Source organism: Lepisosteus platostomus, chromosome 11, assembly GCF_059453375.1.
Source record: "Lepisosteus platostomus isolate fLepPlt1 chromosome 11, fLepPlt1.hap1, whole genome shotgun sequence".
NCBI classification, from domain to species: Eukaryota; Metazoa; Chordata; class Actinopteri; order Semionotiformes; family Lepisosteidae; genus Lepisosteus; species Lepisosteus platostomus.
This window is the reverse complement of record NC_142621.1, coordinates 48,862,032-48,888,193: the sequence shown is the minus strand read 5'-3', so window position 1 is coordinate 48,888,193 and position 26,162 is coordinate 48,862,032. Positions and strand designations below refer to the sequence as shown.

Below are 26,162 nucleotides of genomic sequence, written 5' to 3'. Positions count from 1 at the left end.
GTCTAAGAATATAGAGTAGCTTTCGAAGATAGTATCGCTGAATCCCTGAACAAGAAAATGCAGACATACAGAATAAATAAATTACACTGAATATTAACCGGTGGGTGGGATAGTAGATTCATTGTTTAGAACTAGAAGCTCCTGTTTTCAGATGTCACAGGGCCACCAGGGCTTCTGGGTGGTAACTGCAGGACATAAGATAATAAATCTGCAAAACGTTCTGCCCACGTTGCCCATTTGCTTGACAGTAGCTACCACATCCTGCTGGGCGATGGTATCAGGGCTGGGCAGATTTTTCCAGGCTCCCAATACCCTCCAGGGCCAAGATCCTGTTGGTCTTTTTTAAGGTCTGTCTACCCTGGGTTGTTTGTTTGTTGATCTTGCTGCATTTTTAAACTCAAGATATCGGGCAACTAAAAGTAATTGTAAGGTAATTGATAGCTTTATTTTCAGAGTGCACACACTTATTGTTATTTTATGTTTTTGTAGAGGTCTTGGTGGCGAGCTTATGAGGCCAGCAGGTAAATTGGATTTTTTCTGTAGCTGATTCTTACTATTCTTGTATTTTAGTGCTAATGCATTTCATAATCATGTGGTTTTGGGTTGGTTATTTCAGTGTGTGTTTTGTCCCAAGGGGTATATTACACTTTCTACTGATATAGATATTGTGAACATCCCCTAGTCTTTTTCTCTGCTGCATCATGTGCCACAGCTCTATAATATTTATTTAAGTGAAATGAGTTTCTCTTTTATTCTTTGCAGTCTGTGCCCTAATAGAAAAGTTGTCATTGTCCAGAATGCCCTACAAGAACGACCCCATTATCAGTAAGTGGGTTAATCTATTGTTCAGCTGGTACATCCGCAAGCTGTCAATAGTGAAACACGCACATGAAACATCAGCTCCTCTTTATTGTTTGTAGTTATGCAGATCTCTATTAATCCAGAGCCCAGAGGCAAGATTTGTGTGTTTCTGTTAATGAAAAGGGGATCAGAGTATCAGAACAACCCCAGGTGAGAAATGGTATGACAGAGCAGGCTGCAGCCTATAGTCACAACTTCAGTTTGGACCACTGTGCTCATCAGTTTGTATCTCTCTGTAGTCCCATAGCCAGTACTGGGTTTGCTGGGAACATAATTCTGTTTGTGTATGAACTCTACTGAGGTATTTAATATAAGTACTTTTCAGTTGCATAGCATAATGAAACATCTTTTCAGTGTTTTCAAAGAGAAGCATTTTCTTACAGAAAATGTTTTTTTTGCTTTTTGTTTTTTATGCTTGCTGGGAAGCATTCAGCTTTTCTTGTGCTCCTTAACGCTCTCGCTGAGCACACAGTTTCCAGACTGTGCCACAGAATGATCTGACCTGTCCTGTTGCAGGAGGGTGGCAGTGGCTGATTGATGACAGCTTGAAAAGTCTGCGACTCTTCTCCAGTGGAGCAAAACAGAGCATAAAGGTACTGTATTTTTCATGAGTGAGGTTCTTTATCATTGATCTTGATTTTGTGAATCAGTGGTAAAATATAAAACAGCGGACACAAAACAGAAATAAAACAGAAAACAGAAATAAAATGTTTGATATGCTGTAATTTCCCAGTTCTAAAATCTTTCAGTGATAATTAAGTGGGAGGCTGCTGGCCTGTCAGGCTCAGGTCAATGAAATGCAGATCTGGTGGCCAATGTGAAATTATTAACAGTACCAAGCGAAGTTTCTGAGCCCCATGTAGTAGTGTTACCCTTAGTTGTGTGTTACAGACGCATGACCTCAGCCTACAGAGTGCGAGAGAGCCTGTGAGATGACTTGTTAAGTGCTGTTATTGCAGGCAGGCTCATTGTGTTTCCTTCGTTTCTAAGTCTGAGTAATCCCCTGTGTCTGCAGGAGGCGGCCGTCTCGGCGCTGGCTGCGCTGTGCCAGCAGTATTACCAGGTGGCGCCTGGAGCTGCTGACCCCGCCATGCAGGGTAAGACAGAGGCTGCACCACCGTCCAGTGCCAGGGCAGAAATGCTTTTGTTGCGGTTTCCACTGAATCTGTGTTTGAAAATAAGGGAAGGAGCCACTGAAGAACTAATCTGACATGTTCCATACCATCTCCGCTAAAAGCCACTCAGCACTGTTTGAGACAAAATAATTTGAAATCTTCAGACTGGCAAATTATAAGCACAGATTTGGCAAACCAGATTATTTGAATTCTTCAATCACAGTGATCGGTGTAGTTTGATCAGTCTAGGAATGGAGAGAGAATACTCTGTCTGTGTGTCTCTGTGCAGAGGAGCTGGTGAGCCGATACACCGCGGAGCTTCAGAGCACGGAGATGTTGACCCGATGTGGATGTGCTCTTGCACTGGGATCCCTGCCCCGTTTCATGATCCATCAGAGACTGCAGCAGGTAGAGAGTGATCCACACACTGGCTCTCCTACACACAGTGATCTGCACACTGCCTCTCCTACACACAGCAATGGGCACGCCGGCTCTCCTACACACAGCAATGGGCACGCCGGCTCTCCTACACACAGCAATGGGCACGCCGGCTCTCCTACACACAGCAATGGGCACGCCGGCTCTCCTACACACAGCAATGGGCACGCCGGCTCTCCTACACACAGCAATGGGCACGCCGGCTCTCCTACACACAGCAATGGGCACGCCGGCTCTCCTACACACAGCAATGGGCACGCCGGCTCTCCTACACACAGTGATCCGCACGCCGGCTCTCCTACACACAGTGATCCGCACGCCGGCTCTCCTACACACAGTGATCCTCACGCCGGCTCTCCTACACACAGTGATCCTCACGCCGGCTCTCCTACACACAGTGATCCGCACGCCAGCTCTCCTACACACAGTGATCCGCACGCCGGCTCTCCTACAGAGTATATTAAGAGGCAGTCAAGTCTCTTTAACACAGTAGTAATAAGGGGTATATAGAGTTACATTAGACCCTTAATTCTGAGCTAAACACTCAGATTATTTTTTTCATATGAAATTTTCTGTTGGGCTTTTGTCGTCATCATTTCGTGTGTCTTGAGGTAATGAGGATTACATGTGAGGGAGTAAGAATATTTGTGTGTCGTCAAATAGGATGTTTAAGATGTTTGTCCTGTGATGACTCAGGTGCTGAAAGGACTCCAGATGACTTGCCGAATCACTCCCCAAAATGCAAGCTTTGCAGAGGCCAGGAGAGATGCCCTAAAAGCCATTGCACAGTCAGTGTGAACTTCTCTCTAATCTCTCTTTTCATCTGCCATGTTTGTCCGAAAGCTAAAACAGACGCCTGAAGCAAAATGTTGTAAGCCAAAACAAATATGAAAAAAACAAATACAGCTTTTGTAATCTGCTCTGCAAAGAGAGAACTGTTACCTGAATTACCTGTGTGGGCTCATGCTGCCCATCGAGCCGTGAAGCTTCACACAGAGTCCTTTCTTTCCCACAGGGCCACCTGTCAGGGCTGTTGAGCATATAGAGTTACGTTCCGGGTCAAAGGTTAATGTGGCAACTTTAATTCGTCCTCACGTGGCCTGTATCTACAGGAGCAATCTATTGGGGAAAAAAGACAGAAAAGAGAATTAAATTTTGCAGCAGCAGTTGACAATGAATATGAAATGTAAATATCAGCTTCCACTATTAAATCAGACAGCATAATTTCCCCATTATTCTGTACAATTAGATTGAGTCTCCAGGAGACTTTTCCACTGGAAGAGAGCCATGACTGGAGTCTGGCATGTCAAAGCCTGCCCACTCAAACAGTTTCTGAACTTCCTTTTTTATTCTCTTCTTTTAATGCTCCCAGGGTCTGTGCCACAGTGGGAGTTTCAGCACAGGGAACTCCAGATGCAGTGCTGTGTGTGGAGAATGTGCCTCAGATATATAGCATCTTGCTGGACTGCATGAACGACTACACGACTGACAGCAGGGGAGATGTGGGAGCATGGTATGTCTGGCCACTGAGTGTGCTGCTCTCACAGTGGGAGGGCAGAGTCTGCACAGAGGACATCTTTCAGACTTGCTCTGTGTAAAGATGTAGTGTTGCGTGTACAGGTCAGTCCAGAGATCACAGTTCACAAAATAAATGTGAGCTCTGCTGAAACTTGTTTTCAACTAAAAAGACATTTCATTTTAGTGCTACAGGTTGCTCTTTGGTGGAGGTTCTGTTGCTAAATGAGACTCCTGCGGTGCTCAGTGCTGTTGGCACAGCGGATTGTATGGGTCAGCACGCAGCGTCTCTGTGCCATTGGAGCCCTGCTGCACCACTGTGTGGAATGGTCCTGTTTCCTCGTGTCACCAGAGCTGCTGGCTCTACCTGAGATTGCCAGGAATCCAGTCTGACTGGGCTCGTATCACAGCTCCCAGGGCAGCACTGCTGTAAACCATTGCTCCGAGTACAGTTTACTCTCTTCCGGGAATGTACCTGAAAAAGAGTTGCAGCCTGTCTCAAAAGGAGCCTAGTGCTGGTTGTTTTTTACTGCAGCAATTGCGTGTGAATAATGCTGAGGATCTAAGGAGCAGGTTTTCATAAGTTAGACCGAGAGGAAGAAACTGGAATAGTTTCTCCTCATGTGAGTCACTGGTTACTGCAAAGTTTAGCAAAGAGAGAAACAGGAAAGTTAAAAAATGGGCATTTAGAAACCTTCAGTGTTTTAATTGGTATTACAGTATATGGTGTTACAGTTTGCCAAAGGGAAGAATTTGCTCCACCTTGGGGGGGAAAAAAAAGAAAATGACATTACATCCTTTTTATTTGTGTAAATCCTAGCTTGAATGACAGTACCCTGCTCTGTGCTCTCTTCACCAAAGCAATTTCGGAGTTCTTTTGAACGGCCCTGTAGGTGTGTTTTTAGAAAAGAAAACAGCTATTAAAAGATTAAAAACAGGTTTTACGCCAAGGAGTTCCTTGTAAGCAAAGTCACAGGAATTTATCACGTTCACAGGTGAAGTAATTTGCATATGAAAGAAACTTAAAGAATCGACAACCTATGGTTGAATCATTCCTGAAGAGATTGTTAAATATCATGAAAAGACAAATGAATCTATTGAGTAAAGAGATGTTCTCAGATTTCTTAAAATCAGATTGTCATGAACCTGCAGTGTAAATATCTTGTCATACTAGTTGTGTAGGTGTAAATCTAGGCATCTTCAGGGCAAGTCTGGAGCACTACGGCACTTCAGGCACACCATATTAAAATGAGCACCCGTCTAGAACTTTCTATCATTGATAGTGTGACGGTTCTTGGGGTTCCCGCCCTTGACACTCCTGCCCTGCCAGTCCGTCCCTCACCGCCTGGGTGCGAACCCGGGCCTCCGGCGTCACACCACAAGGAACTTGCCAGCTGAGCTAAAGGAGAACTCCCCCAGCCCAGGCAGCTGAGATCCCTGTTATACGCAGGGGTATATTCGTTACAATAGCAACCACAACCAAGCCCTGGCTCAATGTCTTAAACAGATCTGAAATGAGATATGAAGACAGGACTGTAATTCCTGGACACCCCAGAACACCCCTAGACAACATCAGCCAGCCTTAGAGAATGGGAGACAACCAAAGACATCTTCCAGGACCCCTGTGGCACCAGTAAACTGACAGACTGCTATAGGCACCTTCTGAAACTGCACTGTCACCAATTCCCATCCAATGGAAAGGTTGAGGAGCCAAAGGTAATTGTGCTCTCTCTCTGCAGGGTACGAGAGGCTGCAATGACCAGCCTGATGGAGGTGACGCTGTTGCTTGTCAGGAGTGACCCTGAGCTGCTTTCTTCCAGCATGTGTGTATCTACAGTCCGACATATAGGCATCACAGTGCGCTCATTGTACCTTTCGTAGGGTTTTACTCAAAGAAACTTTAAATAATTGATAATGCTCTTATATACTTTTTACAGTGAAGTAAGAATTCCAGTGTAATTAAAACATGTCTTTTCAGTCATGGTGATTGGTTTCTAGAGCCTAACCAGTGTTTTGCCTTCAGTTGCCAGCATATGATGTGCTGTCTGGCCCAGCAGTCTGCAGAGAAGATTGACCGGTACCGTGCTCATGCTGGCTCTGTGTTCCTGCGCATCCTGCACTCCCAGGACCCCCCAGTACCTCACATCCCCCACCGGGAGGAGCTCTTGAGCATTTTTCCCAGGTGAGCTGCTTGTGTTGTCTCAGCAGGTAAAGCAGCTTCTTTGCTGCCCTGGAGATTGCTGTCCTTTTTATTAGATTTGCTTTCTTGAAACTCTGTGATACTGGTTATTTGTATTCAGAAGAGGGATAAACTTTGACAAGCCCATTATGGGGATCCTCATCACAAGTCAAGGGCTTCCATAGTGTTTCAGGTTATTAATCCAGCAAACACCTGCTCCTTTGTTTTAAAGTTGTTATTTTTGTTTCTTTACATTGGATATAAAATGCTCAATATTACTTGAAAATGGATCACAATTCTAGATGTAATTTAGAATTGCACTGTGGATTTTGAATTAAATTATTAAGCGGCAGCTGGATGGGAAACCTTTGCTATTCTGATGAGCCCAAAGCTCCACTAAGAAAAGCTTGAGTAGCAATGTACTGGCATGCTGAAGGAACTGCACACCTTTAATCTCAGCAGAGAAAAGTACAAGAAGCCCTGAGCCAGGTTTTGGAAATTCTCAAAGGCATTGATAAAGAGTTGTTGGAGTGTGGAACAAGCTGCCCAGCCTTGTGGTTCAAGCCAATGACATGGCTTGTTTTAGAAATGTCTTCATGAGATCCAACGGGCTGGATGGACTGAACGGCCTCCTCCAGTTTGTCACCTTTCTTATGTTCTAAAAAGGGAAGGGGACTGCCTGTACTAACATGTTCTGTATCTCATAGATATCACTTATGCCGCCTCCTGTGCGGTATTCTGAGGTGATGGTGTTCTGTGCACAGTGAGGAATACTCACATCGCTACTCAAGCACTCTGAATATTCAGTGAGACTGAATCATGAGCACAGGTGCTAGGCCCATTAAACTTAGTACTGTGTGTAATTATAAAGTATCGTGGGTGGCCACATTTTACAAGATTAGTGGAAGCTAAACTACAAGTAAAAAGGAGAATGAAACAGTAATTGTCATGTGATGTAATGACTGGTTTTAATACAACACTATCAATTAGTTAAACCACTGTAAATTGGCAAGGCAGTACTACAGTGATTTCATACACCATAAGCACCTGTCCATGTGGCTTTGTTGTTAACAACAAACAAAGCAATTTGAAGAATCAACTTTGTGGAGCTCTTTGTGGATCTCAGAAAGCTTGGATTCTGAGAGAGAGCTGTTATCATCTGTAAAGTGTCAAAGATTTGATTTACAGTGTGGTGGTTTTCTGTGGGTCGGCCTGTTGTTTCAGCTCTAGAAAACAGCTAGCTCTAGCCATTATCCATTTTGCTTCTACAAGAATGTTGCAGTGCTCTCATCTGTGTGTCAGTAGTTTCTAAGTATTCTATGTAAATGTTGAGATGGAAAAGTGTTTAGACTGGAATCGGAGGGTTGCAGCCCAGCAGATTTGCCCAAGGGCATTTTGTCTGGACACTGTACTGGACACGAGTATTACAGTGGACTGAATGACTACCTTAGTGCACGTGCCTAGTGTGTAACCTTTGTGTTTCAGTGGTGGGGCTGAGACGCTGAACTGGAACGCACCCTCCCAGGCCTTCCCCCACATCACACAGCTGCTGCGCCTGCCAGTCTATCGGCACCACACCCTGCTGGGCCTCACCGTGTCAGTGGGGGGGCTCACCGAGTCCACGGTACGACATGTCGTGTCTGTGCACAGTGACACATCAGATCCAAGAGAGAGACATTCACGTGACACCCCTTGCATCTGATATATATAGATATACAATTTATATAGAGTTTTCCCACTAAGAACTTTTATTAAACTTATTTTAAACTAAGCTGAAAATTAGTTTAGTAAAGGAAAGGGGATAGCACAGTGCTGGAGTTTTTCAGGCTCCAGCAGGTGGCAGTGTTGGTCCACATCTTAGAATATTTGTAGGACCTCCTGTGCTGAATGAACTGTGCTCTTACTCTAAATCAGTTTATTCCACTGCAGTACGCTCATGGACTGTACTCATTGCAGCCGAAAGCTTGCTGCAGTGTATGTGCTTGCCGGTATGCCTCTTGTGCCTGAAGTTGCACTCACTGCTGTTTTGAATGAACGATCTCTCCTGTCTGGAAGAAAAGGGTATTTATTTTAAGGGAAGGGTAACATAGAGTGTAGAGTGTTTTCTGTAGTGAGTTGCTTTGCTGAGATGATGTTTTTCATCTCAAGAGAAACCTGGGTGAGGTTCAAAACACTGATCTGATCATAACCTAAGGCTCAGATGTTGTAGACATGACTGCAGGTCCTCGCTGGTCAGTATTGAGCTGTTTACTTAAAGACACACCTTTATCACATAGTGCTTTGGTCTGCCATACACACAGGAGGGATCACAGCTGGGATCGGAAGGCTGGGGACCTTTTTAATTCAGTGGAAGCATTATCAAGCAGAATCACAGACGCTGTTCCCCAAAGCTTAGAGCCTGATGTTCCAAGGGACCCTTCATTTCATCTGTAGACCTCTAACCATTTTAATGACAGGTCAGGCAGTCCCTCTGTAAGTGCATTTGTGAAGAGTTTGGGGTTTCAGCCTGCATTGCCAAGCATGCCAGAGCAAACACAGCTATCTGCACAAACTGACAGCCAGGATGGCTTATTCTAGAAAAAAGAAAAACAAAAGAAAATAGAAAAATTATATTTTTACAAAGCAAGGTGTGGTGGGTATTTCAGATGTAAATTTTGTCTGGCAACATGCCCGCGAATTATACGATGAATATAAAGAATTTTGGTTGCTGTACTAAATTCACATACGAAGTGCCTGTGTTGATGAAAAAGTGTGTCCCATTTGTTTTCTGTTAAGATTAGCTTGAGTGAAGATTGTGAAACAGGACCAGGCTTATGGCTGCAGTTCTAATATATAAATAAACAGTATAATAATAACAGCTTGGTCCTTTCACAATATTAAAAAAAAGATTTTGCAGAACCAGTTATTTTTTTAATTACTGCTAAGTAAAGCAGGTAACGGATTTTGTTAGAAGCAGCTGTGAATGTACATCCTGAGTCCCTGCCTGGACCTTTGAAAGAGTCTGTTGTGTTGACAGAGCCTGAGGAGCTCAGGAGTCCTGTAGGGATTCTGTTTATGGTAAAAACTGACACAACTCTCTCTACAAAAGACTATTTTCTCTGCTATGAATTTTTGGTGCTGTTATTTAAACAATGTGAGTTGAATTAATATTTTGGTTTGCTCAAATAGACAGTCTGCATATTTCACAGTCAGAAATAAGAAACTGGTTATCACTGGCCTGTACCTCCCACATTGGTGCAGACCTGCTCAGAGTACAGAATTAAATAAGCTTGCTGTGAAGACTGCTATTATTTCAAATTGACTGCGTCTAAATAGGCAGCAAATTAAAGCTCTGTTGCTGAGGCTGCAGCTCAGAGACAGGAAGCTGCTAATGGCGTAGAGCAGCCCAGTGCTTTGTTGTGCTTGCCAGAGCAGCCCCTGTACGGGCTCAGGGCCAGGCCCAGTGACAACACTGCTGTCTGCATCCCCAGGCCCTGCCAGCAGTCACTCCCAGCCATTTGGGGCAAAGCCATTGGTTGGAAGAAATGCTGGGTCATAGTGCAGTTTGACTCATACAGTAATCACAGTCACTACACCTGGAAAGTGTGTTTGTAAAGGTTAAGGCAGTACCTGAAACTTGCATGGAAGGTGTTCTCCAGCTTTTTTTCTTTTTGAAGCTGTCAGGCAGATGTTGATGGACACCTTACCCTTTAATAGGTCAAATAACGATGCCAGGTGGCAAACTAGCGTGTTTATTCTGACAGCCAACAAATTGTTCTTCATCTGCAATTACTGCCTTCCCCACCAGCTTGCAGCCTGTGCAGGTGCCCTGTAATGCAATCTGATTAAACTTACAGCCAGCTTGCCATTTGTTAGAAAACAGCCTCCCCGCATAGGAGTAAAATTGCTCCATTTGAGAAGCTGCAAGTAAAGGATCCCTTCACTGCGAGTTGTTGCTTCACCGAAGTGCCTCTTTGTGCGTCCCTCAGCAGGAACCCCTCACGCCTGGAGACTTCGGGCTGCTGCCTTTCCGCATGTATCTGCAGGCTTTGTTGAACCTTGTCTTTTGCTCTGTAGGTCCGCTACTCTGCTCAGTCGCTGTTTGACTACATGAAGGGGATTCAGAGGGACGCCGGGGAGATGGAATGTTTCGGGGAGACTCTGTTGCAAATCTTCAGAGCAAATCTGCACAATGACCGGTGAGCTGTGATGCTCTGTACTGTGTTTGTGTGTTTGTGTCTGTGTGTGAGCCTCACATGCTTTTGAACATGTATGTATGTGCGAAAAACATGTTGAAGCCGATGCCCTGGCTTGTTTCAGGAAACAGCTGGAACCAAACAGAACAGAAAGGCCATATGGCCTTTTCTCATTTGTCAACTTTCTTATGTTCCTAACTGATGGAAACTTTGTGTATCCTGGAATATACCTGAAATAGTATAATGGAAAATAGCTTTTGTACCCTCAACAAATAAAACAACAAGAAAATAATAATATAATAATGTGTGGTTATGAGAAAGATTATTTACAGGAAATGTTGCAGAAAAGATTAACTATCCTATCCTAATTTAGGAAAAAGAAACTGAACTACAGAATCTGCCTGGAATTATTGCAGCAGTTAAACGTGTAGCACAGTGCCTGTCTCATAACCTCATTTTTACAGTTTTAATGCCATTTGAGATGAAGGATAGTGGGACTCATGGGTGACCTTGTGGATTCCTGATGTCCTGGTGGTGCAGATTAGAGCTCTTACAGCGCAGGGCAGAGGAGAGCGGGGCTCTCTAACAGCGCAGGGGAGAGGAGAGCAGGGCTCTCTAACAGCGCAGGGGAGAGGAGAGTGGGGCTCTCTAACAGCGCAGGGGAGAGGAGAGTGGGGCTCTCTAACAGCGCAGGGGAGAGGAGAGCGGGGCTCTCTAACAGCGCAGGGGAGAGGAGAGCGGGGCTCTCTAACAGCGCAGGGGAGAGGAGAGCGGGGCTCTCTAACAGCGCAGGGGAGAGGAGAGTGGGGCTCTCTTACAACGCAGAGGAGAGGATAGTGGGGCTCTCTAACAGCGCAGGGGAGAGGAGAGTGGGGCTCTCTTACAACACAGAGGAGAGGAGAGCGGGGCTCTCTAACAGCGCAGGGCAGAGGAGAGCGGGGCTCTCTAACAGCGCAGAGGAGAGGAGAGCGGGGCTCTCTAACAGCGCAGAGGAGAGGAGAGTGGGGCTCTCTAACAGCGCAGAGGAGAGGAGAGCGGGGCTCTCTAACAGCGCAGGGCAGAGGAGAGCGGGGCTCTCTAACAGCGCAGGGCAGAGGAGAGCGGGGCTCTCTAACAGCGCAGAGGAGAGGAGAGCGGGGCTCTCTAACAGCGCAGGGGAGAGGAGAGTGGGGCTCTCTAACAGCGCAGAGGAGAGGAGAGTGGGGCTCTCTAACAGCGCAGAGGAGAGCGGGGCTCTCTAACAGCGCAGGGCAGAGGAGAGCGGGGCTCTCTAACAGCACAGGGCAGAGGAGAGTGGGGCTCTCTCAGCGCAGCGCAGAGGAGAGTGGGGCTCTCTCAGCGCAGCGCAGAGGAGAGTGGGGCTCTCTCAGCGCAGCGCAGAGGAGAGCGGGGCTCTCTAACAGCGCAGAGGAGAGTGGGGCTCTCTAACAGCGCAGAGGAGAGTGGGGCTCTCTAACAGCGCAGAGGAGAGTGGGGCTCTCTAACAGCGCAGAGGAGAGCGGGGCTCTCTAACAGCGCAGAGGAGAGTGGGGCTCTCTAACAGCGCAGAGGAGAGCGGGGCTCTCTAACAGCGCAGAGGAGAGTGGGGCTCTCTAACAGCACAGAGGAGAGTGGGGCTCTCTAACAGCACAGAGGAGAGTGGGGCTCTCTAACAGCACAGAGGAGAGTGGGGCTCTCTAACAGCACAGAGGAGAGTGGGGCTCTCTAACAGCACAGAGGAGAGTGGGGCTCTCTAACAACGCAGGGCAGAGGAGAGTGGGGCTCTCTAACAGCGCAGCGCAGAGGAGAGTGGGGCTCTCTATCAGTGCAGAGGAGAGCGGGGCTCTCTAACAGCGCAGAGGAGAGTGGGGCTCTCTCAGCGCAGAGGAGAGGAGAGTGGGGCTCTCTCAGCGCAGAGGAGAGGAGAGTGGGGCTCTCTCAGCGCAGAGGAGAGGAGAGTGGGGCTCTCTCAGCGCAGCGCAGAGGAGAGTGGGGCTCTCTCAGTGCAGAGGAGAGCGGGGCTCTCTAACAGCGCAGGGCAGAGGAGAGTGGGGCTCTCTAACAGCGCAGGGCAGAGGAGAGTGGGGCTCTCTCAGCGCAGAGGAGAGTGGGGCTCTCTAACAGCGCAGGGCAGAGGAGAGTGGGGCTCTCTCAGCGCAGGGCAGAGGAGAGTGGGGCTCTCTAACAGCGCAGGGCAGAGGAGAGTGGGGCTCTCTCAGCGCAGAGGAGAGTGGGGCTCTCTAACAGCGCAGAGGAGAGTGGGGCTCTCTCAGCGCAGAGGAGAGGAGAGTGGGGCTCTCTCAGCTCAGGGCAGAGGAGAGTGGGGCTCTCTCAGCTCAGGGCAGAGGAGAGTGGGGCTCTCTAACAGCGCAGGGCAGAGGAGAGTGGGGCTCTCTAACAGCGCAGGGCAGAGGAGAGTGGGGCTCTCTAACAGCGCAGCGCAGAGGAGAGTGGGGCTCTCTCTCAGCGCAGAGGAGAGTGGGGCTCTCTAACACCGCAGCGCAGAGGAGAGATGGGCTCTCAGTGATACCCTTGTGTTTCCTATGGCAGTGTGTCCATCCCTCTGCTGAAGATGCTGGACCAGATGTTAGCCAATGGTTGTTTTGACATTTTCACAGCAGAAGAAAAGTAAGTCTGTATTTGAATTATATATTTTTTTTATTAATTTGCAAATGGACATCACCTGCATGCTTTCGAAGGTCAGAACAGACAGGTATGAGTAAAGTGAATTACTGACTCCCCACATAGATTGGCATACCAGCTGGATTTGTTTGTTGGCAAGATTGTTTATTTTTGTTTTTTTGTAAGCATAAGTAAATACTATTCTTTTATATTATAACAGTTTCCAATAAAAAATAATGGTGACATGTTGGATTATCTGAAGATTGCTTTTGTAAAGCTTGTGTATGATATAAAATTTTATTTTCTCAATTTTAAAATACAAGGATTTTAGAGACCTAATCATTAAACCACTGAACCAGTCCAAACAGGGCGTTTTAAAACCCCACATGTTCCTCGTGCCCACAGGGCCAGAGAAGGTGAAACGCTGCCCTCTCACCCCTCCTGCAGCACAGAGCCAGCTCTGTCTCTCCAGATCCCTGGACCACCCTGCCTCTTGTCAGGGTTCGTCTCCTTGAAACGTGTCTCACCTCTTCTAAGGAAAACATGCTACAGTCAGACACGTGTGCCCCATTCACATTTTAGATGAATGCACGACTGATCTCTTTCCCCAGAGGACCACCTCTGTTTTGATTGTGTTCAAGCTTAAACGGCACATGGAATTTGCCCAATTGCTGTTAGAGGGGAAGGCCATTTGATATATATTGAAAGCAGCACAGGCTGGCTCCATTTGTTTGGGCCATATGTGTCAGGCAGCTGATGGAATGAGAGGCAGCCTGCAGCCACAGGGTGCTGTGTGCAAGGCAGTGCTCTTTAAAGTAATTCCAGATGCGTCCAAGAATCAGCCTCTTTGTGCTGTGCTCCGGCCTAATGTCAACATTGTCAAAGGAATTTAAAATGTCAGGTAATGTAGTAGTTTCCAACTTCTTCTGTTTGAAAAAAAGGAAACTGTCAAACTGTGAAGTCTTTCAGAGAGAGGGAAAGAGCCGTGTAATGTGGAAACTATTAGCAGATAAAATCAGACAGTGTATGAAGTTACAGGAGTTAATGAAATGATTGTGCAAACAGGGGGCAGTGTTAATTGAATCAAGTCTCATTGTGAGTAATTTAACAAGTCATGAGATTAATTTCTTTTAGAAATGTCTCTCATCTGCTGCTCACAACTGTTTGTAGAATCAGAACTAGGCTGGGGACTTTGTCAAAGCCACAACCCTGGTACCTGGCCTAAAATTGTGGGCTCTGCAGACAAAGAGAAGGCTGAAGGTTCCCATGTGATTTGCTGATAAAAACTTATTGAAGATGTTGTAGGGAAAAATAATTCACCACATTCAACCCACTTCTGTAGTTTTGGATCACCGCTAGAATAGTACTAGACTAATAGTCTAGAGAGGCCATTAGTCATATACATAGATATACGTAGACGTAGATATAGATTAGTCATATACGTAGATCTTGGATGTTGGAACTATTATATGGGAGTGAATATAAATATGTGTTGAATAAATATAATATGTTTTGGGTTTTTTTAATCTGGGCTGCGCTGGGGCAAATTCCAGTCAGCTTTGCTGACATGGCAATAAAGTATTGATACTTGAATCGACTGTATATATGTGTAGGAAAAAGTGGCAGCTCTTTTTTTTTTAAATTGCCATGCAGTTAACAATCCCCTTGGAATGGGATTAAATCTGTGTATTTTTTTTCATTTAAATTCATGTTGTGAGGTAGTGGCCATGGTTTGCTATGTTGTATCACACCCTTGCCAACTCTATATGTGGGAAATTGCTGCAGTGTTGCAGTGATCCTGAGTGTTAGAGCAGCTGGGTGTCCAGCTGTCCAGTGACTGGGCACTGTGTCAGTGGTAACTGGTGTCCAGCAATCCCATAAATGGGCACTGTACTGGGGCCCTGAGGGTACCTGGTGTCCACAGGTGATACAGAAGCCATCCTTGCAGCTCTTTGTCTGTCTCGTCTTGCAGTCACAGGTTCTGTGCTGACCTGCTTGCACTCTGTAAAGAAGAGATAAAGAAATCCAAGGACGTCCAAAAGCTGAGGTCCAGCATTGCTGTGTGAGTATTTTTGTCATCCTGAGATCACTTTAACATGAAAAAACAGTGTACTTTTGAAGTTATATGTTTGTATATCCTGGATCTTCTGTGTTATCCCACTTGAATATTTGAATTAAAAGAGTTTTAATCCTTAACAATTCGGCCCCACGACAAAGGCTGTAACACAGCCCTAAAACAGCCCACACATTCACTGTGCCTCATTGTGTGATTAGAGAATATTTGACTGTAAGCAGCTGGAGGTCTTTGATAAGTGGTCTGAGGCGGTTTGTTTGTAGGGTGCAAATAAGACTCAGCAACACATCCCACCGCAGCTGCTGTGCATGAACACAGGTTCCTCATCGCTTTTTCTTTTCTTCAGGTTCTGTGGGCTGATCCAGTTCCAGGGGGACATCAGGAAGAAGGTTCTGTTCCAGCTGCTGATGCTGCTGTGCCACCCCTTCCCTGTGGTGAGTCTCCTGTAACTGTGTGTTCAGTGGGCCACTTTGAGACAAGATAGGATTCTAAAACTGCCCTTAAATTGAAAGATTTTAATGTCAGTTTTAGAATGCCATCCTGTCTCAAAGTGGCCCACCAAACACGAAGCCATAAGGTCCCCCTAGTCAAGGGGGCATCGTGCAGCATAGGCCACAGGCTGGCAGAGAAGATTGATGAGAAGATCAGGTGCGGTGAATCAGGGTTTCACCGGCCGGTCTGTTGTTGTTCTGAAAAGGCCTTGGGGACTCAGGGCACTCAACTGCTGTGACACAGCTGATCAGACCATGTTGCATCTGATGACTTTGATTTACCTCTTTCGCTATCCTGGTGTTGGTCTGCAGACTTATGCTTATGTAGCCGCTTTTGATCTGGATCAAAGAGCTCCAAGAAGTCCAGTAGAAGACAGAAGCTAGACAACCTCGAGCTGGAGGTCATACAAGCACAGAGGGTGGCATGGCCTCCTCTCCTCTGCCACCTAGCCTGTGCCAAGCACTGCAGCTGTACGAGCCTGCAGCTCTGGTCCTACAGGTCTTTAAGCAGCTTTGAACAGTCAATGAGCACAAATTTAGAACATGGATCCTCCTAATGATGAACAAATATTTGTTCTTTTCACTGTCATTGGTGAGAGAGCATCAGCAAGTGTTGGCAGGGCTCCTTTCTAATCAGTTGTCAGCCACACTTGTATTTCATATTTATTGTTTTTCATTCTCATTTATCTACATCAACATTTATCTCCATGTTAAGACACAGCTTTAATGCTGCCTTTAGTGCTTACACGGGGCACAGCCAAGAGCTGTTTTCACTGAAAACAAGGAGGATTGTGTCTGTAGTGTTTAAGGCAAGAGGGTGTACTGTATGTAGAATCCCAGCTGCGTTTAAACTATTTTGATGTACTGTACTGTACAGACAAACAATTGTTATTGACAGAAAAAATACAGACAAATTCATCATGCTGTCTGCTTTGTCTTCAATCCTGCTGGAACGCACAGCTGCAGCCCTGTTCTCACTGCTGTGGTGCCAACAGCAACACCAGTGAGAGGAAGTGATGTCAGCTGTCTGGGTCCGTCCTGAGTGAGGGCCCACTCTCTTGCTCCACTGTCTGTGAGCCCAGCAGCAGCAGTACAGCATCCCCAGCTCTTTCTTTTCATCTGAAGTATGCAGACAAATAATACAAATAATGCATTTTGTTCTAACAGTTCTCACTAGCACTGAAACAATGCAACAAACACATATACCAGGCACATCTCCAAGGTTATGAGTAACAACAGCTGGCTGATCTGAGCCATCCAGCCTATCTGTAAAAATTAGGGTTCTTGTATTATTTTCACTTAATAATTCCAGTGCTTTACGTTTGCTGTACAGTTCCTGAAATGGTTATATTGCTGCAAACGTCACTGCTAAGTGTCAATATTTCAAGGTGAAATGTTCTACTATACTGTATTTCAGTGTAACAAGGCATTTCTGCAGGTGCTCATGATGAAGGAGTGTGGATTGCACCTCTCGGTACTGAATTGACCCCCTGATGGTCCCCACAGATTCGCAAGACCACCGCCAGTGAGGTGTACGAGATGCTGTTGACCTATGATGATGTCATCGATCCAGCAGTGATGGACGAGATCATGACCTTGCTTAGCGACACAAACTGGTGAGTAGCCCATAGGACTGGGAGAGACACACACAGGGACTGAGGTTTATCTTGGTCACTGCACGATTTCACACTTTTGTCATGTTTACTTCTGGGTAATTTTGAATTCAACAATTTTATATTTGTTTTCACACAGTCCAGTTGTAAGTAACCAAATCTTGCATTTATGTGATTTGAAGCTGCAGCTGTGCCATGAGCAGGGATTTTGGGGGAGACCTAAGTGATCTAAGTCATTAAAGACTGCACCAGTCTTTACCTTAAACCAGACATAAAAGAACTCACACTTTTGCTTCTAATAAACTTTCATAGTTCAAAGAAACGAGAAGATGGCATGTAATGACAGTGATGGCCTGTGCTAATTCATAAGTCACAGACACAGTGTTAAGAATAGCTGAAACCTTGATGCTTGATGCTGCTGGAGCTACAGGCCAGTAGGGGAAAATACATAAGTCAAACTGGAAGAGACTTTTTCGTTAGCCATACGTTGTGACATAACGATAAACTTATCTGGATTACTGAGACATTCAAACCTCTTAAGGAATATAAATGAAAGTGTGTCTGTTTGCAATGTAATCTATAAACAGGGGTTGGTCTGACCATGATGGCATGTCTTGAAACTGTGTCTCTCTAGATCTGCAAGAGAAAAATATGCAGTATCCAGGAAACATCTTGTTAGCAAATAATTCTAAATGTTTTACGGCTGTAAGCATCATTCTTGATGAAAATATTGCAGCCTGCTCATAATTATGCCTGGATGTACAGTCCTGCAGTTCCTGAAAGTGACCCTTATTCAGAGATCTCAAAGCAGGGGGAGGTTCTCTTAGTGCCTCATCCAGAAGATTACATTGCCCTTTTTCTCAGAATGACTGTTGTATTGTATCAGGGTGGATGGGAAAAGCAGTGTATTAAAGCTGTATTGAGCTATAAATTTCAAAATTCATGTTGCCATCTTTGTTTCTGTTCAGGGAGAGCAATTTGGCCACAGTGCGGACTCACAGGAATCAGCTCTGCGATTTGTTGGGAGTCCAGAAGCCCTGTGTAGTTGCCAAGGTAACAGCCTCAGAGCCATCAGTCAGGAGAAAAGGCCCATTTCCCTTTTCCCTGAAGAACACAAAGCAGTGAAGGGCCAGTCCCAGGGAAGGGCTTTCTCGTGTCACTCTAATTTCCTGGTGAGAAAAGGAAAACAAAGAAAGTGGCCATGACTGTGAATACACACACTTTGCACAGAAGGAGCAGGAGATTTCCTGGCTAAAGCTGAGACACTTGTTTCTGCTTCTGTTTGCATGATTGTGTAATATGTGAAGGTCACTGTTTTTCAAATGACAGATAAATAAATGGGTGACTGTAATATTATTTGAGCCGTGTGTGCGAACGCCAGGCACGTCGAGGTGCAGCTCTGGTGCAGGCCTCAATGGGTCGCTGTGTAAAACTCCAAATTGAAGCCAGATGCGTGTCCAGCAACCGCTGGGCCAGCTCCTACACTTCCTCTAGGTGCCCAGTCATCTCCGCAACTGCAAGAGAGATACTGGCATTTAGAACTGAGGCAGCGTTTCACAGACGATTGCACTGCACAGAATTATACCTACTGTAAAACAGTGGAACAGGTGAGGTCCCTGACTTATCAGAAGTGCTTCTCACATACTGTACGATAAACACAATGTCTTTTGCTTCCGAAACAATCAGCTATCAAGCCAGAACAATAACAAGTGGCTTCATTCTACACTGTGTGTCTGTCTTTGCAGAGCCCAGCTGAGTAAGCAGTCTCTACATTCAGAAGAAGAGCTGTGGGCCGTACCGATGTCTGCAAGAAATGTCTAATGTCTAATGTAGTTTGTACCACTTATCTAGTCGTCTGTCAGTGTCTCTTACTGAATAACTTAAATATGGGAAATGAACTGATTGAAGCACTACCAATAAAGTGTTTTCAGAAATAACCAAATGGTATTTTCCTTTAATTTCTCACATTAAGGATAATTAATTTGTTAAAGCAGAAGCAGGTCGATGACACAACACAGGTATGGACTGTTCATCAGGAGTGGACTGTCCAGATTAAGAGACAGAACAGAAGTGGACAATCCAGAGTAAGAGAACAGGTGTGAACTATTAAGTACACAAGTCAGAAGAAGAGTGGACGGTCCAGTGCAAGAGACAGAACAGGAGTGGACAGTCCAGTGCAAGAGAAGATAGACTGTCCAGTGTCACAGACAAATCAGGAGTGGACTGTCCAGTGTAAAAGTCAGGAATGGACTGTCTAGATTTCTCTTTAAAGTTTGTAGACGTTTGTACTTTAATATTTAAGACCACAGTGGTAGTTAGTCTATATTTTACCTTAAGACTGGGGCATAATTTACAGCAAACTATAAGAAAGTATCTTTTTGTTTTTCACGTGTAACCTGTAGACAACTTGCAAATAAATGTAGAGTCTAGATCTGCAGTTTGTCTATGAGAACTGTCCCCAGTCCACAGCCTTGTGTGACCTGCATGTGCATGACACATTCGCCACTAGGGGGCGCACCAACCTCACTAAGTTTTAAATAGACTGTCACATGACCACATTTTTAGTATAAATTTTGAAGTTGACTCATTGTCAGGTGTAAAACATTAATTAATTAAATGCAAATGATTTGGTTTATGAGCTACATATTCACATTCCAGCACCTTTTAATATTAAAAAAATCATCTATTTCTGAGCAATCGAAAAAAGGTTGCAGTATTTTGCCGGTTTCTGTAATTCTTCAGTGGCTCTATTAAGCAGTCTATGGAAGTGATGTGAGATTCAGTCACACACCAGGATTACACTAAGTGGGATACACACCCCATAGAAGCCTTGTACACAGAGTTCTGTAAAACATCCTCCATATGCAGAGAAAAATTCCTAACAATGCGCGCAGGGCCGCATTATGGCAATACCCATTATTAATCAGCATACAGAAGAGAGCAATATAATATTGGCTACACCCGAGGAAGTGACCAGGATTCCTACAGCCACAAGACCCTGCTGAGCCCAGAGAAGAGACCCTCAGCCAGCTGGTCCTGAAGCACATTAACACCAGCCAACATCAGGACATCACAGCTAAAACAACACAAATCGAAGTCAGCCAAACAACTCTACCTTACCCACTGGGACACACGCAACATAAAACCTGAAAGACACTAGCTGTGTATCTGACCAGGGTAAAAGACAGCAAAGAGAAACAGAACCTGACAAAGTACAGGCTAAATGACCACAACCTGGCCATTGAAACTGGACACAGGCAGACCTGGCTATCCAGAGAGGACAGGCTGTTATCCCTCAGCCAACAGGAAGAAGCAGAGACACTGATGCACTTTCTGATACACTATGATAAATACTCTAGGATTTAAAATTCTTGCCTTAAATACCTAATCAAACCCCAGAATTCCAACCTGACAGAATCAGAGCTACAATCTGTACTTCCAATCCTGCTGGGGGAGGAAACTCAACAGAGCTGCAGTGTGATCTCCTGCCACAGCCTGTGGACCACCGAACCTGCCTCTCAATAACGTTTAATGTTTTATTTTATGTATGCAGCTGTCCAATAACATGTTCGTACTGTAAATGTTGTGTGAATTGTATCTGCATTGGCAACACAGTAATTCATCTGTCAGGCCAATAAAGCCTGTTGAATTTGGATCTGAATTATTTAACAGTTGAACAGAATCAACTGGAGCCGTGGGAAAATAGGAGCAACATACGTACAGTACCTAGGGTCACCACACTGATACAGCGTATAAATAGTTTGACCGGTGTTATATATGCCGGCATACAAATGCAATATTCAACAGTGTAGCTAAATATGAACACTTCGCCGAAGGTGACCCCGCACTGCTGCTGCTGCAGTCTCCGACGGCGTGACTGACGCCTGTGAGGGCCAGTAGGAAAGCGCACAAGCCCTCACGCTGTCCAATGACGGCGCCGGGGGACGGGGCTGCGCTCATGCAAATGAATGGCGGAAGTTAGTTGCTGTGTTGTATTACTGTTTGGAAACAAAGTCAAAAAGACTGTGGAAGGAAATATTATAGCGTTTGAATGAAAGTAATGTTTTTTTTTATAACGATTACAAAAATTACACGGCTTTGATTACAGCATCAGCGTTAAAAAGCGTGATTATAACAGTTGAAATGTTTTCCATATCTCCTTAGGATATTAAATCCGTCTTATTAGTTTATCGTAAGGTACACCAAAGAACACTTTGCCCGTTACTACCAGATTACACCAGAGAGTACAAACTGCCCTCTCAACAAGCATCGCTCCTTTGTGTGAATTATGGAACTGTTTAAATGTCAGAGACGATGAGGGGAAACGCAGGCAGCTCGCCTCAAGCTGACGAGGGCGGCATGGATGAGGATGTCCTCCCGGCTAAGCGACAGGCTCTCTCCCGGCGAAACCTAGGCAGATCCGGGGACGGGCTCCGTCCTGTAGACGTGGTAAGATCTGGAACCGGCCGGCATCCAGCTGAAGTGAAACAGTGTCCCGATTATCTGAGCATGTGCAGGTACCACGTACAGAATAATTGTAGCCGACCGCTGCCTGAATCTGATGGCCTCGATTTCAACGGGTATTTGCAGTGTCGATCCCCCCTTTTAATCACCTATTTCTTATGAAAATGGCATTGTCGGGTATATATAGTCACGGTGGCAGTCGATCTGCGTACGAAGACCAGGGCTGCCGGGACAAAGCTGCGCTTTTCTAGGGGACAGTCGGAGAGACCGTGTCGGGTCCCTGAGACACAACTCAATTCAATTCAAGGTGCTTTATTGGCATGACCGATGGGTACAATCAGTGTTGCCAAAGCAAACAAGAATAAAATTAACATGAAACAAAGCAAAAATAAAGATAAAATTAAAATGTACATTTAGAACAGAGACATATCATACAATATTTACATATACTGTAAACATATGGAGCATTATTGGGAGACAGACTCACTGTCCCTCATGCTGTGAGACACACTGACACACTTCAGAGATCTGCCTCTCCCAGAGCATGTGGATCAGTAGGGCTCTCACACTCTCGTCCTCTGCTCTTCTCACGCCTCTGTTCCCCTATTTTACCATCTCTTACAGTCCATCATACTGCCTGTTCACAATGCGGCCTGCTGGCTGGATGAGTGTCTGAGATCTGTCTTGGAGCAGGACTTTCAGGGAACTATGGAGCTGTCTGTTTTCAATGATGCCAGTAAGGTACAGCACTGGTCATGCAGTTCATGTTGCATGAAGAAACTTGCTGTTTATTTCATTATCCCAAGTGGGGCACTGACTGTAATGGATCCCTGATCTGTGTGTCGGAAAGAAATCACTTTAATGCACATTTCTGGTTATTTACTGACTTTTCCGCAATGTTTTGCAACAGTTAAAACCAAGATGGCTATTCAGTAGTACTAAACTGAGAGAACTGTACTGCATTAAACTGATGACCGTTGGGTGACCATATTTTGGTTTTCAAAAAAGAGGATGAGGTGGGGGATAATCGACACTTGACAGATGCCTCCAAAGTAATGAATCTTTATTAATTTTTCTAATCAAAAAATCAATTTAAACTATCTGGTTTTATTAAACTTATTAGTAAACTTTTAAACAGTTGCAGGGTTGCTATTTCTCTTCCATAATGGCAAACAAGGAAAAAACAAAAATATAGCCCTATTTTAAACTTAGTTTTTTTTTTCATTTATACACAACAAAAGTCTTAATATCTGAGGAAAAAAAGAAGACATCATAACTAAGGAGAAGTCCTCATTGGTTGCAAAAATGATCAATTGTAACGAAACATTTGGAAAAATAATGAAACAAGTTAAACAGAATTTTATCAATCCCAGTCGGACCAATATTTTAGGTCTCAAAAAGAGGACATGTCTGGGGAAAAAGAGGACGTCTGGTCAGCCTTGCGCAATGCAAAAAAGAATAGAAGGTAACAATTGGATTCTTAGTCTCATTTCTAGAAGGTATAAGCCAGAAGATCTGCAAAATATTTTCTTCTGTCTTCAATTAAGTTCAGGTGAGATTATGTTAAGAGAAGTAATTCTTGACCATAATTGTTCTGTCTTTCCCCTGTTCTATACTGCTGTAAGTGTTGTCTTACATCCTTCCTTTATTGTCCCTGAGGTAAACATCGCTTTGCAGGCAGGTAAAAGATGTAACATAATGCATTTAACAAAATGAATCCATTAACAAAAAAACATACACACAGAAAATAAAATCACAAGCTTTAAATAATCCTCACAATCAAAAACTAGATAAATAAAGAGGTTGGTCATCAGTGAGATAGATGCATAAAATACATCTATGATGAACATAAAAAATTGTCAGCAGTGTCTCCCAACCTCAGCAGTGTTGAAGGAGGCCAGGTGTGAAGATGCTCGCCTGGAATTCTCCCATCTTCTGTTTAAATAATGTCCCTATAAATTATAATTTGTTGACTTTAATTTTATGGATTTCTGGCACCTCCTCATATCCATGAGCAGAAAAAGGATTTTAATTCCAATTTGACTGAAAGAGCACTCTACAAAAAGAAACATGAAATAGCTAATTGGGCTTTCGCAATGATGCTAAGAGATGTTTTGGCATAAATAATACACTGTTTAAAACTAAAATTCCCCATGATAAATTGCACTTTAACTGCAACATAGTGTGGGCAGATGAACATAATTACAGTGTGTTATCAGCTGAAGAAAATAACCAAGCGCTTGTTCTGAGGGACGCTTAGCTGAGATGCTGTTTGTGTTCCCCTCAGGATGACTCACAAGCCATTATTGAGAAATGGACAGCCAGCCTGGAGCGCAGAGGGATTTCCACTGTGGTTTCAGGACACCACTCCCTTCTGCCCAGAGGAGGTCAGTGCCAGTGCTGGACTTTCTAGGACAGAGCTGGGGTCAACAGTGCTGCAGATTTGTTACTTTGGGTTCCTACATCTGTGCCTGTTAGACAAGAATCGTTGTGTAGAAACATGATTACGGAATATCTGGCTCAGTTAGGTATGAAATGCAACACTACTCCACATGTAGCCGAGCCTCAGAGGAAAGGTCTTGCATCTACACCTGAACTCAGGCTCACGACAGATGCAGTGGAAATGCAGCGTAAGAGACCGAGCTTTGATGAGTCACATACATCGAGCCATGTTTCATAGAGGAAGTTAGTTACCTAGCAAAGTATTTTCTTAGTAAAACACAAACTGTTTTGTTTGATTTTAAAAAAAGTGCTACAGTTGAAATTTCAGTCCATAGTATTTTGGAGACAGAATAAGCTGATTTTTATTTAATAAAAGTTGCTAGGTAAAAACTCTTGCTTGATGTCTCTCAGGTCCTTTAGACAAGCAGTATTAATGATGCATCCAGACCTCAACCCCGGCCTCATGCCTGTTCCTGAAGATTTTTTAGTTCTTTTTGTATCTTAATATTCTCAACATTGGCTCAAGGGCTGTGAATCCAAGTTAAGGTGTTTTTTAGGCTTGGATCCACTGTTCTCCTGAGGTCTTAAATTAAACAACATGGCTGAATAGCTTGTTCCACACTTCTGCAGCCCTTTGTGTAAAAAAGGTTCTAAGTGCTGGTCCCCCGTAGTTCCTACTTACTTCCTCTGATCCATGGTTGGTTCTGAAAAAGTCCACAGGGACCGTTCTAGATGGCCTCCTGGTGGCAGCCATTGAGGACTGAAGTTGGGGATCTCTGTTTAAGCTGTTAATGCTTTAATAAAATAACAGCAGCCTGGAAACTGCAGAGAGCATGTGAGTGCTGGCTCAGGGTTTTCCTGCAGAGCTCCAGCACAGGCACACAATCCTAGTTTTGTTTCTGAACCTGACTGCTGTCCACAGTGACAGGGCAGACCACACAAAAGTATCACAGGAAAGAAAGGACTTAGCATCTTACACGGTACTTTGGTCGTATCTGCCCCCAACATTTGTTTCTTGTGTTTTCCAGGGTGTTTATTTTACTAAAACCCAAAGCTTTTAAGTGAGAGTACATAAACCTGTTCCTAATGAGTCCCTGAAGGAATACATTCCTTCATTATTAATTAAAAAAACAAAAAAGCTGGAATAAAATGGAAACCTTGCTACAGTACTTGGAGAGTGAAAGAATGTTAATAATTCACCAGGGCTGACGATCTGTACTTGGTAGCCATGGCGATATGCTGCATTCACAATGAAGCTCTTTTTGAACACAAGGCCCCTGGCTGGGTTGTTGGCTCTCTCTGGTATAATATTAGGACAGCTCTCCTTGCTCCTTCCAATATGCTGCTTATTATGGGAACCATGACACAGATTAAATGGTCTCCATGGTGATCCTGTTTTATGTACAGATTATGGAGAAAAATGGTATTTTAATAAAGCAAAAAGACTAGGATTGTATGTATTTAAACCTCTTGGCAGGTGCTTGCTTGCAGTCACTGAAGAACAGTGAGTCTTCTCTTAAAGACACATGCAGGGTGAAGTCCCCTTCAGTGAAAGGAAGACTCCTTCTTTTCTGTTGAAAGTAATATTCAGAATCAATCTGTTAAAAGGTTGCTGTCCAGTCTACAGTCCCTCATCTCTTCTGGATCTGTGAAATTCTCCCTCCTCTGGTTACAGTTTATTTAGTTTCATTCATTCTGCAGCTCAAGATTTTCATGGCCTCGAGTGCCCCAAACTGAAGTGTCCAGTTGAGGAATTCTATCTGATGTCTGTGCCGGCTGGCTCTGCACAGCCACTGCTGAAGCAGCTCAGGTCAGAAGTGGGCTTTTAGGATAACCTTTCTTCCCGATTTTCTCTTACCAGTTGGTTATGCAAAGAACCAGGCAGTGGCTAAGAGCAGAGGAGAGAATCTATGCTTCCTTGATGCGGTGAGTAGAGAGTTTGAAGTAGCTGGAGGTTCCAATGCAGTATCCTCCCTATCACTGGAAGACCTGGGAAGCTGTCTCATAGACAGGATAGAAAGGCTTAGGAACATCCCGAGTGCACAGCAGTTAAGTTTACAGGACATAAATTATTTTTTGCTCTATCCCCATCACTGAGCTTTTCAGAAATCCCAAAGAAGCTTTATTTCTTTTATTGTTATTCCCCTCCTTTGTGTGAATATAATATAATATAATCATTGCATGAAGCAATAAA

General features: G+C 44.5%; 2 protein-coding genes and 1 long non-coding RNA gene across 6 annotated transcripts in view; 2 read left to right on the top strand and 1 right to left on the bottom strand.

The window, feature by feature from the left end:
* tbcd (tubulin folding cofactor D) overlaps positions 1-19,004 on the top strand; it is a 56,330-nt gene extending 37,326 nt beyond the window's left edge. For both annotated transcript variants that reach the window (XM_088600266.1, XM_088600267.1), the window contains 17 exons: positions 490-521; positions 763-825; positions 1,378-1,454; positions 1,877-1,958; positions 2,266-2,384; positions 3,111-3,202; positions 3,787-3,927; positions 5,669-5,752; positions 5,953-6,111; positions 7,594-7,732; positions 10,165-10,286; positions 12,813-12,890; positions 14,857-14,946; positions 15,305-15,392; positions 16,956-17,065; positions 18,031-18,115; positions 18,808-19,004. In XM_088600266.1, the coding sequence (XP_088456392.1) occupies positions 490-521; positions 763-825; positions 1,378-1,454; positions 1,877-1,958; positions 2,266-2,384; positions 3,111-3,202; positions 3,787-3,927; positions 5,669-5,752; positions 5,953-6,111; positions 7,594-7,732; positions 10,165-10,286; positions 12,813-12,890; positions 14,857-14,946; positions 15,305-15,392; positions 16,956-17,065; positions 18,031-18,115; positions 18,808-18,822 (1,576 nt within the window). In that variant the 3' untranslated portion in view covers positions 18,823-19,004. The remainder of the gene's footprint in view (positions 1-489; positions 522-762; positions 826-1,377; positions 1,455-1,876; positions 1,959-2,265; positions 2,385-3,110; positions 3,203-3,786; positions 3,928-5,668; positions 5,753-5,952; positions 6,112-7,593; positions 7,733-10,164; positions 10,287-12,812; positions 12,891-14,856; positions 14,947-15,304; positions 15,393-16,955; positions 17,066-18,030; positions 18,116-18,807) is intronic.
* LOC148652961 (uncharacterized) lies at positions 18,058-20,922 on the bottom strand. Its single transcript, XR_015925495.1, has 2 exons — positions 20,789-20,922; positions 18,058-18,231 (listed from the first exon to the last, which is right to left on the bottom strand). It is a non-coding gene; the product is annotated as an uncharacterized LOC148652961 (long non-coding RNA).
* A 99-nt stretch (positions 20,923-21,021) lies between these two features.
* qtgal (queuosine-tRNA galactosyltransferase) overlaps positions 21,022-26,162 on the top strand; it is a 67,151-nt gene continuing 62,010 nt past the window's right edge. Inside the window, exons 1-4 of one of the 3 annotated variants that reach the window (XM_088600273.1) lie at positions 21,022-21,511; positions 22,151-22,267; positions 23,814-23,913; positions 25,830-25,894. In XM_088600273.1, the coding sequence (XP_088456399.1) occupies positions 21,365-21,511; positions 22,151-22,267; positions 23,814-23,913; positions 25,830-25,894 (429 nt within the window). In that variant the 5' untranslated portion in view covers positions 21,022-21,364. The remainder of the gene's footprint in view (positions 21,512-22,150; positions 22,268-23,813; positions 23,914-25,829; positions 25,895-26,162) is intronic. The other 2 variants (XM_088600272.1, XM_088600274.1) reach the window with 2 other exon arrangements.